We start from the raw sequence: 14,183 nt of genomic DNA, 5'->3' as shown, positions 1-14,183 counted from the left end.
TGCTCAGGAAAATTAAAGCCTCTTTTAATGTACTCATTTTTTTTTAACCAGAAACTCCTGAATGTCTCTTGCTAGGGAGAGGAGACGCAAGCCTGGCACAAAAGCAGCACTTCTATCTTCCTAGTTTGGAGTTCCCCAACAGCCACCTTTCCAATGCTCGGCTGCACGGCAGCGGGCAGCGTCAGCAGCTCCAACACCTGCTTTTCTACTGGGGAAATGGAAAAGAAACCACCTAGGCAAAGGTCCCACAAGCATCCCACCGCGTGTGCTACTATAGCTATGCCAGCAGAGCCCTCCTGTGGAGATGCAGCATATTCCAGCAGCAATGCTGGGTTTGCAAACAAACATCAGGTTTTTTGTTACATCAGAAATGATTCGAGGTTCAGAGAAGCAAGGCTGGTGGATGGAAGTTACATATTTTAATTAGACCAACCGATACAGTTGAGATAAACCTGTATGCACCAGAATATCTGCTTCACAATTCTCATAGTTATCTAAAACATTTCTCATTTGAAAGTTGATCTAATAATTTGCCTCACCTCAATTAAGCAAACCACTGACTATGCACATCAACAGTCATAGTACAGGAGATTAACACAGAGGCAAATACCACGTTATCAGAACATCTTGATTCTGTACCGGGATCAGGATGATGAGTCAGGAACCGGGAACCAAGTCTGTTCAGTCTACTCTCCCTGTTCATCCCTAACTGCAAAAACACAGGAAAAGGACTTGCTTAAAACCCAGCTCTTCAGTTCTGCTACTCGTGAAAGAAATGCCTGACAAGGACAGCCACCAGCCTCAGTTATTTGCAAAGCATAATCTCAAAATTATTATACTTCCAAAGGATCTGAAGTAGACATTGTACCCAACTTCACTTTTTAAAAGATTTTCTTCTCAATTACCTCACCGGTATATTCTAACCACAAGGACTCATGTGCTGCAGCATATATACGGTTCCTTTTAATGCCCAGTCACTTTTGGCCATACACTAAGTTAGGATACTTGTCACATAACTTGTAGGCTGTTTTGTGTTTGTACGCCATAACTAAAAAAACATTTTTAAGAAATAAAACTAAGCAGTATTTCGGATTCTAGCCTAATATTTCAGGATATAAAACCATGCTCTCAAGTTTTAAAACTTAACTTTGGCCACAATACATCAATTGCTCGTATCTTACATGAACAGGTGATGCTTACTTAACTTCTACAATAGAGCAAGAATACATAACCCCAGCGAAAAAGGAAGAGGCAGATGAAAGGCACCAGATCATGAAAACAGCAAGGCATCATGTTTCTTGAAAAGGATCAACATTTGAGAACACGCTTGTGACTAAGAATATGCTTGCTTAGGCACTGAAAGAATTAACAGTTTCTTAAGAACCAAGCAGCATCTGAGCCAGCACCCAATCTCCAGTATGAGCTTAAGAATGATGCCAAAATTTCAGGAACAGTTTAATCATTGCATTCTTTTACACTTCCCTTCATTCTTTCTAAATTTCCAGCAACACTTCGCCTGCACGTAGACGCAATAGAGGAGAACCGTTTTCACAGCAAACCAGAGTAGTTAATTCTACATGTACAAATGGACACAGGGATGAGCATACGAACACACGTCTGCCGGGCAGGGCCAATGTCCTTAATGGAAGCAGCTGAACCTGTTCTAATTGGTAATGAAATCCTCTGGTCACAGCTGCCAGGTATAAAGGGCATTACCAAGATTTTGAAGTTAGTGGAAATACCCATCTTCTACAAACCTCACTATATTGTTGGTACAGAACAGACTATAAGAAAATATTACTTCTGTCATACACAGTAGTGTCATGTCTTTCAGGGTGAAAAAATCCTGAATAGGCAGAAAAGAAAACAAGAATTTTTCTCTACTTTCCACACCACTAAAAGCACTTGATATCCAAGTTGCCATTTGAGAATTCATTCTTAAAGGCACTTACTGAACATGTGAACGAATGCTACAGCTGCCATTCTAAAAAGTTAACTCTGATGTTTCAAACAGTGACAAACTCAAAGCCCCACAGTTTCTGTGACTGCATAGAAGTTTTGTGTAAACACTTAAAAAAAATGTGGTAATTACTACCCGAAAGAGTCAAAATATCACAGATGCAACAGTCTTTCAAGTGAGAATGATAACCGTAGGATTAGAATTTAGCTCCTTGGCAGTTAAATAGGGGCCAAGATCCAGCCCTCGGAGCTGGATCCAGAGTACTTGCCAAAGTACTTCGTTTACAGAATTTGTTTTTCCTCCTCTTCTCTACCACGAGACTATAGAATCAATGAACTCCTTCAACACAGCAAATCTACACTGGCCACCCAGCACACTAAATCCTCCCCAGCCACCTCCACACGAACTCAGCTGTGACAGGTCACTGCCCTTCTACAGAGCTATGAAAAGAGAAGATACTAAAACTTGCCATAAAGACCACGTACTGGGGCAACATTACAGAAACTGCTGATAGGTACTGCAGTTTTCATCACACCGCTGCTGTACGGCTGCTTTGGGTGAAGTTTGAGGGAACTCTGTGTACAAAGGCAGGGGAGGCGGGGGGAGAAACATGTTATCTTGCTTCTCTCCACAGTCCCAATCACACATGAGCTGCAGGAGCAGACACAAGAGCTCATCCAGTGAACAACTCCTCATGGTGGAAGCTGAAAAGTGGAGTGGCTCTTTGTCCCTCCTTCCTCCCCACACTCCATCAGAGGCAACAATCCCATTTCTCCCCACAGTGCCTCATTTTCCCCACTTTCACATACAGCCCACAGCATCCCTGCTCCGGCAGCCCTCAGAGGTGCTTTAAGAAGGGGGAATGTCAAAAGCAGGGTGCACCATCAGCCCTCCTTTTCCTGCTGCCAGGAAAAAAGACTATGGAGGAAGCAGCACTCAAGCTCTGGGCTGCTTACATCTATGGAACACAAAACTGGAAGACATAATAAATAAAACCAGTGTAATAGTTAAATTGTTGAGAATATTTAGTTACTCAATTCTTATCTGATAGAAAAACCACAAGAAAAGAGACAGAAATGAGCATATGAAGGATCCCAGATCCTAAATGTATAATTTAGGGAAGGAATGAAGTCCATACAGGCATGAGGGGCTTCTAGTTAGAATTCAGAAGCCAAGTGAAGGCTCTCAAAAAATGGCAGAACAGAGCTCAGGGGCCAGAAGCCAAGAAAAGTAACTAATTAACCCATAAGATGTTATTTATTTTCAATCATGAACCCACTGCTCTGGAGAGTGCCTAACAGAAGGAATTTATGACCATGTTAAAATAAAGCAGAGATTAAATGGGAAACTCCCTTTGCTGGGTTTTCTGAGAACCAAACCATATTTTCCAGCAGCACCTTTGCCTGTGTGGAGCTAAGTCACCATACACTCCTGTACTTTCACCAGGTGCGGGACTTTGAGGGGTTGAGTTTCTGGTGCTTTTTAAAATTGCTATTTTCCCCTTCGTTTTTTGTCTTTTAAGAGGTAAACTACATGACCACACAGCTACCACAGGGGAGCTGACAAAGTGATTTCTATGGATGCAACTCAACACAGGAACACACCAATCAACTTCAGTGGGTCCCACAATCTTTTGGGCTCAAGCATTAAACAAAACTGAACAGTTAACTAAACACGTTTAAGCAAACAAATAAACCACTAAGTTCCTAGCTGAACAGGGGCAGTTTTTCCTTTAGAAAGGTTTATGGACTGCTTAAACGAAGAATCAGCTTGCCTTCCACACAGCAACAATTTATTTCTTTCCTTCACATGCAGGCTCCGCTTAGTAAACAGAAACTTCCCAAAAAGTTCTGTACAGGGGAAAAAAAAAAAAAAAGAGAGAAGCAAAGCTTCAAAGAACACTAGTGTAACTTCTCATGATCCAAATGTGATGGCTTTTACCCCCACCCTTGAAAAGCAATTAAATCTAAGATGGTGCCATAAATTTCTTGAAGGTAAAAAAGTGAATTGTTGAATTTTTATTACTACAGATAATTTACAATGGACACACTGGTCCTAAACTGAGATTCACAAGCCATCAAGAAGATGCTATTTAGTTATGCAATCAAGCCACAAGAGCTAGAAATCAATGAGCAATTAAGAGTAATTTTTTTTTCCAGTAATTTAAATCATAAGCAAGCAGTGATAGTTCTAAATACCACAAAACCATGTTTAAACAGTAACTAGAAAAGGTCTTGAGCTTGGCTGCAAAGCAAATCCAAATATTTAGTGGTTTGAGAAGGAGGAACAAGCCCTCTCTGCTCTTTTCACTGCTTGATAGTGTCAAAAACCGCAGGGAAGTTCAGTGTAGAATGTGAAGTGGTCTCCCTCCTCCTTGCTGGGAGGCTTGCACATTTACTCTTTCAGTTGAAGAATGTATCAAATCTTGCATCTTCCATGCAGGCGAAGTGAAGTTTAACCGTTATTTATTTAGACCACATAGAACAATCTCCATTTCAGATGGTCATGCTGTTACTACCTAGTGGTGTTGCACTAACTTTTCGGTCAGGGTCCGAGAGGAAGGCTAGCAGACAAAACTTAACACAGATGTACAAAATGGAAAGTGATGTTGTTCTGCAATACATAAACAGAAATGCTAAAACAACCCCCTCCCAAACCATTTTCTTTTGTAAGATCCCCTTAGCCAGCCTGTTCTGAAATACAGCAAGTACAGGCTACTTTTTATGATCTGTTCTTTACTGTTGTTCAGCTGCACATATTTAAGAATTATGCTAAGGACTGTAAAAAAACCACGCTCCAGACAGTTATATTTATACTGCAAGTTGTTACCCAACTATCTGAACTTAATTTAGCTAATGCTATCTTAATTTTTCTTAGCGAACTGGAAGGATGAAGTCTTTACGGTCATAATTACATTTTTCCAAGAACATGACTTCATTGCCCAAGACAGAGTACTCTCCAAGTGACAGTGATCCTGGACTTTCTTTGCCTTGGTGCGTACTTGTGGCTTAGTACGTCACCCACACACTCTGTCTGATTAATCTGAAGAGGTAGAGCCTGTAAGCACAGGCTCTCTAATAAGCAAAGGATCTTAATACCAACTTGGAGTGTTGGTGTCCCTTCCTCCCTTTCCAGGATTTAACTCTCAGCTAGAACAGGTAAGAGTTTAGGCCTTCCAACCAAGCCATTATTCATCTCCTCTGGAGATGCCTATTCTTCATGAACACAGCTAGGCACAGCCGTATTACCCACCCACACGATTACTATAGGTAGTGTGTTTTGCTGCATATGTCCTATATATATTCTTAATGCACAATACAGCAGAGTAAGCCCCACAGCTGACTTACGCTCAACACTATCCCGTGGAAAAAGCTGTGCTATAAGGCTTGCAGCCTTTTACTCCTTAGAAACATAATGTAGCAGTGTGCTGTGTGATCACATAAAAGGGATTAAATGCATGTGGTATGTTGCAGGTTCACTCAAAAGTTGTTAGATCAACCAGTTCACCCACCACTACGTCCTAAATCAGTCTGAATGAGCACAAAGACCCATCTACAGTAGTATTAACAGAGGTGCAAATAACGGTTTGTGTATCTGTGTCCATCAGCCTTTGAAACTGGAAACTCTAAGAAGTTACAAATTCTTTCAGTAAATCTACCCTAATACCATGTACTATGCCCTTTTTCTTTTTCCCTCCACAGGTCACCATGTTACAAATACTACATTTCGGATAGCATCCAGGATTCAGAGAGTCAAGGCAAAGTAGAAAAGAATTATTTTTTTGCCACTATATAAGGTCATTTTTGTGACCATTTCACTTTCTTTTATAGTCTGTATTTTGCAAGAAAAACTGTGTTAATTTGTTCAATTCAGGCAAAGTTTTAATTTTTAATTAACCATTGCACCAAATCCACAATCTTTAACACAGTTTGCCTGTCACACACTTTAAAAATCAAGACCACATTCAGAAAGCACAAAATTTTGCTGCCACCTCCATGTTCAGAATACACAAACTAAGGAGACAGGAAAAGAAAATACACAGAGACCACTGGCAAGGGAACTTGAGCTACTGGCAAGCGACTTCCCTTTCACGCTGCATTCTAGATGGATGAACATTGCCATATGCATCATTTCCACATTTAAAAAGTAATGCTAAATGTACAAAAGCAGGAAACTTTGAAGCGAGGAAGCACATTAAGGTCCTTGTGTTCACACAACATTCAACATTATTTCACTACCACATTACAGTGACTCCCCTAGCCTCAGCATTACAGTTCTAGTGTATACAGTATCTTGTAACTGATCCCAGTTCACCTTTAACCTATGCAGAGGTCTCAATTTTCACCTCTGTCTCAAGTGTCTAACACAGGCAGCATTCCTCTCTTGCCCAGGCTGCTCCCTTTAAGCTGCCACATGAAGTGCTTTTTAGATCTGACAGAAATACATTGATGCAAGTGACCTACTTCTTCTTTGGTCAGAGCAACAGAAAACCACCTTCGCTTACATCCCCCTAGCTTTATTGTGCATGCTTTTTCCTCAAACAGCTCCAGAACTCAACTTTAATACATGGGAAACAGAAGATCAGCAAATACTTTAAAGTGCTGTATGTTGTGGCTTGACTTCAGTGACACCCTCTCGAGCAAAAGTAAGGAAGCTGATCAAAATCAGAGTTTAATTTTATGAAGATTCTGCATTCAAAGCACTGGGACCGTCAGCTGGCTTGTGTTGACTCCACAAATCTCAATGTTTCTAACTGCACTTTACTAAACTGTGGCTGAATGGATTAAAACCAGAATTACTACTCAAGACTAAAACAAAGCACTTCTTAAAATATAAAAAGGTTTCAGTAGGTTCTCCCAAAACTTAAAGCACTTCCAGAACACAAAGTAAGTTTAGAAAATGTGTAACTATTGTTTTAAGAGCTGAAAAAAACCAAAAAAGTAGCAACTAACAGTCATTTCAAGGCTAAGGAAACTATTGCAACAGAGCAAATATCCAGCTCAACTTCCTCCACAGCTTATTTGTGTAAAATATTCTTTGGGCTGTACTTCCTCATTGGCAGAGGAGGCAGAACATCACTTTATATCCAAACAAGTCAGAACTGGCTCTAGTATAAAGAGAAGGAATGAAAAATATATTTAAGCCTTCAAACTTGCTTTTCTACCTATTCAAACTACTGTAGGACTTCATGACAGATCACCAAAGAAATTAAATTGTAACTTGGCTTTTATCTTTTGTTAAGGCAGACTTGGCGGGGGAGGGGAGAACACAGAACCTCTGAAGGTTCTGCTTTCATAAACATCTACATTCACAAGTGTTTTCTATTGAAACTCCATCATAAAATTATGGAAAATTCTAAGTAAATGTAAATGTCTGAAACCTTCAGACTATCCCTTAATAGTACGATTAACTAGAAAAATGGATGATTTACTATAATCATCTCCTCATCCCACTTCCTGGTAAGATTCTGGACAGTCTTTCAAGCAGCAACAGGAGCTATTTAGATTAATTGCACTAATGACCTTAGTACTCTCCCATTTAATGGGTGAATGACCAACAGAATAGGTAACAATAGATCTGTGCTTTTCACTTGAGAAATGGACCCACACATTCAGTTGATGTTGAGCAAGGTTTTGAATAGGCAAAAAAATCTACCTCCATGTCCATTTGCAAGCCTTTTTTTGGCTCAGGAAGCCACTTGGAAATTTGGTGTGTTAGTCATTGCACAAAACAGCAAGGAGAAGGCGTCACAAGATGGGGCTCACACCTTTTCATCTGACAAGAAATCAGTGCTAAGCCCACAAAACTCCATTCCATTTCCTGCAAAGCTCCAGCTGGCACAACCTTCTAAAAATTTATTTCACATGTCACTGATAGGAAACAAAGAGGCAGGGCTATCACCAAGCCTACGCAAGGTCCTGGAAGGAAGGACTTACCTAATTTCCTTTTATTGCCAGACAAGATCCAAACCTTTCAGACAGACATTACCACTAACACCCTTTATTGCTGCTGTTGCTGCAGGCTTCGAGAGAGCATATTCTAAACTACTTACATGGGATGACATGATTAAAAAGAAACACGGAAGAGACTTTTAAACTCAAATTCTTGTTCTGAATTTTGTAAAAGCACTATTAAATACTTAGTATTTAATTAATTAGGAATTTATACTTACTTAGCAACTGAGGCAGAAAACTTAGGGGGTAGGAAATAAACCTATTCTACTTCGCTCTTCCCCAAACTCCTAATTAGAAATAGCAGCAGCATTAAGAAATCACCAGTCCTATATTTGCGATGTTGCTATCATAGAATGGTTTAGGTCAGAAGGGGCCTTAAAGACCATCCAGTTCCAACCCCCCTGCCATGGGCAGGGAGGGACACCTTCCACTAGACCAGGTTGCTCAAAGCCTCATCCAGCCTGGCCTTGAACACTTCCAGGGATGGGGCATCCACAGCTTCTCTGGGCAACCTGTGCCAGTGCCTCACCACCCTCTCCGGGAAGAACTTCTTCCTGATATCCAATCTAACCCTCCCCACTTTCAATTTAACCCCATTACCCCTTGTCCTGTCACTACAAGCCCTTGTAAAAAGTCCCCCCCAGCTTCCTTGTAGCCCCTTCAGGCACTGGAAGGGGCTATAATGTCTCCCCGGAGCCTTCTCTTCTCCAGGCTGAACAAGTCCAACTCTCTCAGCCTGTCCCCATAGCAGAGGGGCTCCCGCCCTCTGAGCATCTTTGTGGCCTTCCCTGGACTTGCTGCAACTGGTCAATATCCTTCGTATCTTGGTGGCCCCAGAGCTGGACACAGTACTGCAGGTGGGGTCTCAGGAGAGCAGAGAAGAATGAAAAAATCACGTCCCTTAACCTGCTGTAACATGGTGCTTCCCACAATTAATATCAAACCTATTCACAATGAAGTGTTATAAATGGTTAACCTCCCAGGAGTTGTAATACCAGTATCAGAACTCCGTAAGTCATTATTTTATCAAGTTCTCTAATCTAAGCAAATAAGTGCAGCTATTTGCAAATCGAGTCATTGTTTTAAATGAGATTTTGAAAACAGGATGGAGAATGGTGATGAAAAATTTTGGGACCTAGTCGTCTGTTTCCAGTCACACCACAATTTTACAAAAAGGCAACATCGGAGTGCACGCCCCCCAAGGCGGTAAACTATGAAGCAGAGTAAGAACTATCACAGGCTCTCAAATGTTTACGATGATTTATTCCTTTGATCAGTTTATGTAAAGGACCACTTATAATCATCAAAAGAAATGCATACAAGTCCCAGCATACATCCTGAAGAAAACTGAGTTGGTTAACAGTGCAAAAGACACAAGATGCAAACACAGCATACTACTTCATAGCAGCCCATCTCACCCACCAAATTAAATCTCTCCCACAAGACAAACAAGGACTGTTCAATCATTTGTTGTATGCAGAGGCAGGAACCCGGAAGAGCTGTATGCATAAGACCAAACAAAATCAAGAATGCCTTACCTGAACTGAAGGCGCTGGTTCTTGAGATTGCTTACTGGTAGTTCCTTGGAAAGATGCTAAAGCAAAACTACCAGTCTTGTGTAATACTGGACCATCAATCCCGGTAGAAGCATCTGTCCTATGTGACTGCCATGTCTCTTTTCTGTGATGAGATTCACCAGCTTGCTCATCTCCAAAGGCAGCCCAAGAAGAGCTGTCTTTTTGTTCTTCTTCAAAAGCATTCCATTCTGCTGAACTGAAGTCTGCAAAGTCATCAGTGTCCTGAAAAGCAGCACTCTCATCTTGAAGTTTTACCACTGAATCAAAGTCTCCAAATTCACTATCACCACCATTTTCTACCTCAGTAGTATGCTGGAAGTCTGAGCCAAAAGTTTTATTGGTAGTATCACACTCTAAAATGTCAGCAGTCTGACTTAGTTCAGCTCGATCCAACTCCGCTGGCTGCTGAGAAACAGTACTTGTATCCCTGAATTCACCAAATTCATCACTAGGCTCACTAATATGCACGGGCTGATGGGAAGTTCCTTCTAAGTCTAGAGCATTTATCGCTTCTTGAGCATTAATGAAGGTGGGAGATGCACTGCTGACTGAACCAAAATCACCAAAATCATCATCATGCGTATCACTGCAACTTACAACTTCAGTACTACTTCCACCATTCTTAAGATCTTCTGAGTCACCCAATTTTTCTCCTGCAAGTTCACAGCTTAGGCTTTGGATCTTATCAACCTTGACGTCCTCTGTTCCTGAAGAATCATCAGGCCTAGTAAAGTCTTTGCCATTCTCCATGCCACATTGGCTTCTCCTCCCACTGTGTTCCCCATTTTCAGTAGTGCATATTGAACTTCCAGTTGTTTGAGTAGTACTAGAAATTGCAAATTCATTTTCTTCCAGTGCTAAGGGACCCTGTTCACAACTAAGTTCCGAAATGCAAACTTCTTCTTCAATATGAGTTACTCTGTTTATTCTGTTGTTCTCCTGAATGCTCAGCGAGTCTCTTTCATTAAGAACACTGTATATTGTAGGTCCTGTTCCCTCTAAATGGATTGTTTTTATGTTTGAGAATGTAGCAAAATTTGCAAAGTCTCCACCTGAGCTAGGCATTGAGTTCAAATTTTGCTCAGTACTAAGTGCACTGACAGTTTTCAGTCCCTCTGAGTCACCAACACTGTCTAGATCTTCCGTTCCCTGAGGATTTACAGGGTCCGATGCTGCAAATCCATTTGTTAGAATCTCTAGACATGGAAGTTTCTCACCATTACAAACATCTATTTGCTCATCCTGGCTCTCAACTACTGTATCAGTTCTAACACAAGAAGAAAAACCCTCTGGTTTCCCAGTGTTGTCTCTCTGTTCCCCTCTTCTGTTTACATCTTCTAAAGCAGTACCTGAAGTTCTAAACTTAGATTTTTCTTTGCTGGTACTAGTAGCTGGCATATCAGAGAGTTCCTTATTAAGAGTAGGAAGCTCTGCAACGCAGTCTTTAACATTTTTAACAGACGTGAAAGTTGCAATGCTAGCTACACTGTCAGAATAATCGTGAAGTGGGATGAAATGATTTGTGGGTATAAACTCTTCCTTTGGATGACCGTAGTCTGGTGTATCAAAATCGGCAAAAGCTACACCAGCAGTGCTTACACCAGAAAATCCTCCAAATTCTCCAAATTCATCTTCATCATCATCAGCTCCATTGTCTAGTGGTGGAGGGGATGAGGAGTACATTCGAATAATATCTGGTTCCATTGTTTAGTTCCACTTCCACGTTAATGTATTTCTATAATAGGGACAAAAAGAAGTGTATTAGAATTCGGCCAGCTCTTGTCATCTCATGTTTTTTAGTTTTACCATTTCACATTTTATTTTAAAAGTGGTCAACGTCCATATTAGACATGAGAAAGAAACATTCCCCAAACCCATTTTCTAACCAATTCTTTTGGTTTAGAAGTCACAGAGCATCTACTGGGAACAGTTCAAGTCTCTTGTAAACTACTACATGATCATATTCTCAGCAGACAGTGCTGAAATGCCAGAACACAAAATATTGGTCTGGAGCTGTTGCGCAACACACTGACACAACTAAACTCAGTTTTAACCCACCAGTTCTCTACCAGCATTCTTAAATTAGCCAGTGACCCTGGTCCACCTTCTGCCACGCTCATTTGTGTGCTCAGCTGACTGACAGAAAGCAAGCCATTTGACAGACTATGCCACAACAGTCATGTATGCAAGGCACCTTCAGCAATAGCTGCCAAATACTTAGAAGGATGTTTCTGTAAGCTCTGAAACTGTGAAGGAGTGGAGGAAGGAACTGCTGTTACGATCGCTAGCTGTTATCCACTGCCCTACTATTTAAATTTCTTTCTACCAACTCATGGGTTCCTGTTAGGTCTCCCGGTTCTCTGGATTTCCTAACTGCAAGCCAACACGATGCCTCCACAGCTGGGGCCACCAGCCTGCTTCTGTCGGTTGGGAAATGCCATTAGGAGCACCAGCAAAGCCTAGAGCAACACAAACTTCTTCAGCAAAGCTTGTTCTCGAAAGCAGAACAGAGCAAGAATATCCATAAAATATTTAAATGCAAATCCCTGGGAGGGAGAAAGAAAGAAGAAAAGTATCCTCATGGCCTAGACAGAAACAGATGAAGGACTCAACGCTGTAAGATGTGTTACTGCATCACAGTAACAAGCAAGCTATGGATGGAAAGTTTTCTTTCTTGATTTCTTTTCAATGTTGGTTTGTAATCGATGAAATAATAACTACTACTATTTATAGATTCACAACTGTACACATCACTTGACTAGTTCATACCTTAGAGGTATGAACTTAAAGGATCCTTCCATTTCAAATGACACTTGTTATGAGTAAAATGTAACAACTTAAATATTATCTACACAATGAGTGGAAGCAACCTATATGTATTAGCAAATATTTGAATTTCTAACCTCCAGAGAGGGTGCAGACTTCACAATACTAGTTCTGAAACAAAGCTAAAACATGATCCTCAACGCCAACATCTTTAAGAAGTGATTTGATAGAGGCATGGAAACAGTGGCACACAAAGGGTGTAACAACAACAAACGAAGCTCTATACCATAACATACCACAGCACTTGAGCCAAACAACTCTTGGTATTGGCCAGGAAAGTCTGGCATCTTTAAGGTGACTGACATACCTACGTGGGGTTTTTTTTGAAGCGTGCTGTGCAGTTATAAAAGAACACCATGCTTATCAGATGAAATAACATCACATGCAAACTGAAGAAGACTGCAAAGGAATTTTGTTTAGAATAAAGAGTAAGTTGTCAACAATCTCCCACGTAGGCTTACTCAGCACCAGCTGCTTAACAAGGTATTTGAGAAGAGCTTCACTCTCTTATCTCAGAGGCCTCATCTCTCAAGAGCACTCTCCCTTTTAAAACAAGGTCTAGCAATTGGTGCTTAATGTCATACATGAACGCAAAGATCCTGTCCAAGAGCGTGACACCGTGTTCACACAGAGATTACGCCAACCTGTTTAGTGTCCAAGCTTCTGGGTTTTCAATCCACTAAATACGATAAATAGCATTTCTTCTTTGTAACTATCAGAGCAGCCATTCCTTCTCTATATATAAGATTTCCAGGATCTGCTGCAGTCAAGCATCAACACGAAGATGCAACACCCAGCGTACCCAGACTACAATTGCTTTCTGAATGTTTTACTGCAGAAGATGATCCATAGGCTATATACAGAGATACACCCTGGTAAGTGGAAGGGCTGGTTTTGTTCTCTGATAGAAAAAAGACCTGTTAGGTACACATTGGTGCATATTAGCTGTGCTCATCTCAAGGTGCCTTATCTTGGGGATAAGACTATTTAAAGCTATAGGGAAGTTGGTTAAATAGTGAATGGCATTTGTGTCTGGAATTCTTAACTCCTAGGGTCATCAATCAATAGCTCTTTAGCAGTACACTGGCATTTAGGAGAAAGGACAGAGAAGACTGCATGACTCAGGAAGGGACTTGCTCCCCCACCTCTATTTCCTGGAAAAGAGAAAGGATTTCTTGGTGGGTTTTTTGTTTGTTTTAATAAAAAAAAAAAAAGAAGTGGGTTTATTTGGTTATAACAAATCGTCCCTTGTAACTAAATCTGAGTTCACAAGTCTCCAGATGAACCTCAGTAGACAACAGCAAAACTATTAAACCTCCTGAAATTTAACAAGCTGGTACGCCTATTCGGAAAATTCAGCTGACAGAGAGTATTTAGCATCTTATCCCATGTGACAAAAACTGGAGAGACTGTAAATGCAAGACTAGTTAGTTCTTGAAACACATAAAAACCCCTGAACACTATTTCAAGGACAGTACTGACTGGATATAAACTTTCATCATCTCAGAAGAAAAAGAAGCTTGAACAGAAACAATGAAATGGCTGAAAACAAGGAAGGTGAAAACAAGAGCCCTACAAAAAACCACCCCTGAATGGATTTTGGGGAAGAATACTGGAGGGTGGGATAAGCAGCTCTTTGACCAAGACCAAATACTGTGATTAAAACCACAGCAATAGTAATTTTATAATGAGATTAGATGTTTTATTCTTTATTAGGCAGAGATGTACAAGCCCTCTAAAACACAATCTCAAGCCATTTAGAAAGAAGAAAATTTACAACTGGAAAGAAAAAGCCATATAACTAAATCCATAGACATTTGAAGCAGAAACCCAAATAAAACCGCTAAGTATTTCAATTGCTCTCAA

General features: G+C 40.7%; 1 protein-coding gene across 1 annotated transcript in view; it reads right to left on the bottom strand.

Moving 5' to 3' along the window:
* Positions 1 to 11,195, bottom strand: part of AFTPH (aftiphilin) — a 35,929-nt gene extending 24,734 nt beyond the window's left edge. The window contains exon 1 of the mRNA XM_010158869.1: positions 9,453 to 11,195. Within this exon, the coding sequence (XP_010157171.1) occupies positions 9,453 to 11,195 (1,743 nt within the window). The remainder of the gene's footprint in view (positions 1 to 9,452) is intronic.
* Positions 11,196 to 14,183: the final 2,988 nt, after the last annotated feature.

The sequence above is a fragment of the Eurypyga helias genome, unplaced genomic scaffold (assembly GCF_000690775.1).
Source record: "Eurypyga helias isolate BGI_N326 unplaced genomic scaffold, ASM69077v1 scaffold22160, whole genome shotgun sequence".
NCBI classification, from domain to species: domain Eukaryota; kingdom Metazoa; phylum Chordata; class Aves; order Eurypygiformes; family Eurypygidae; genus Eurypyga; species Eurypyga helias.
This window is presented reverse-complemented; position numbering and strand designations above follow the sequence as displayed.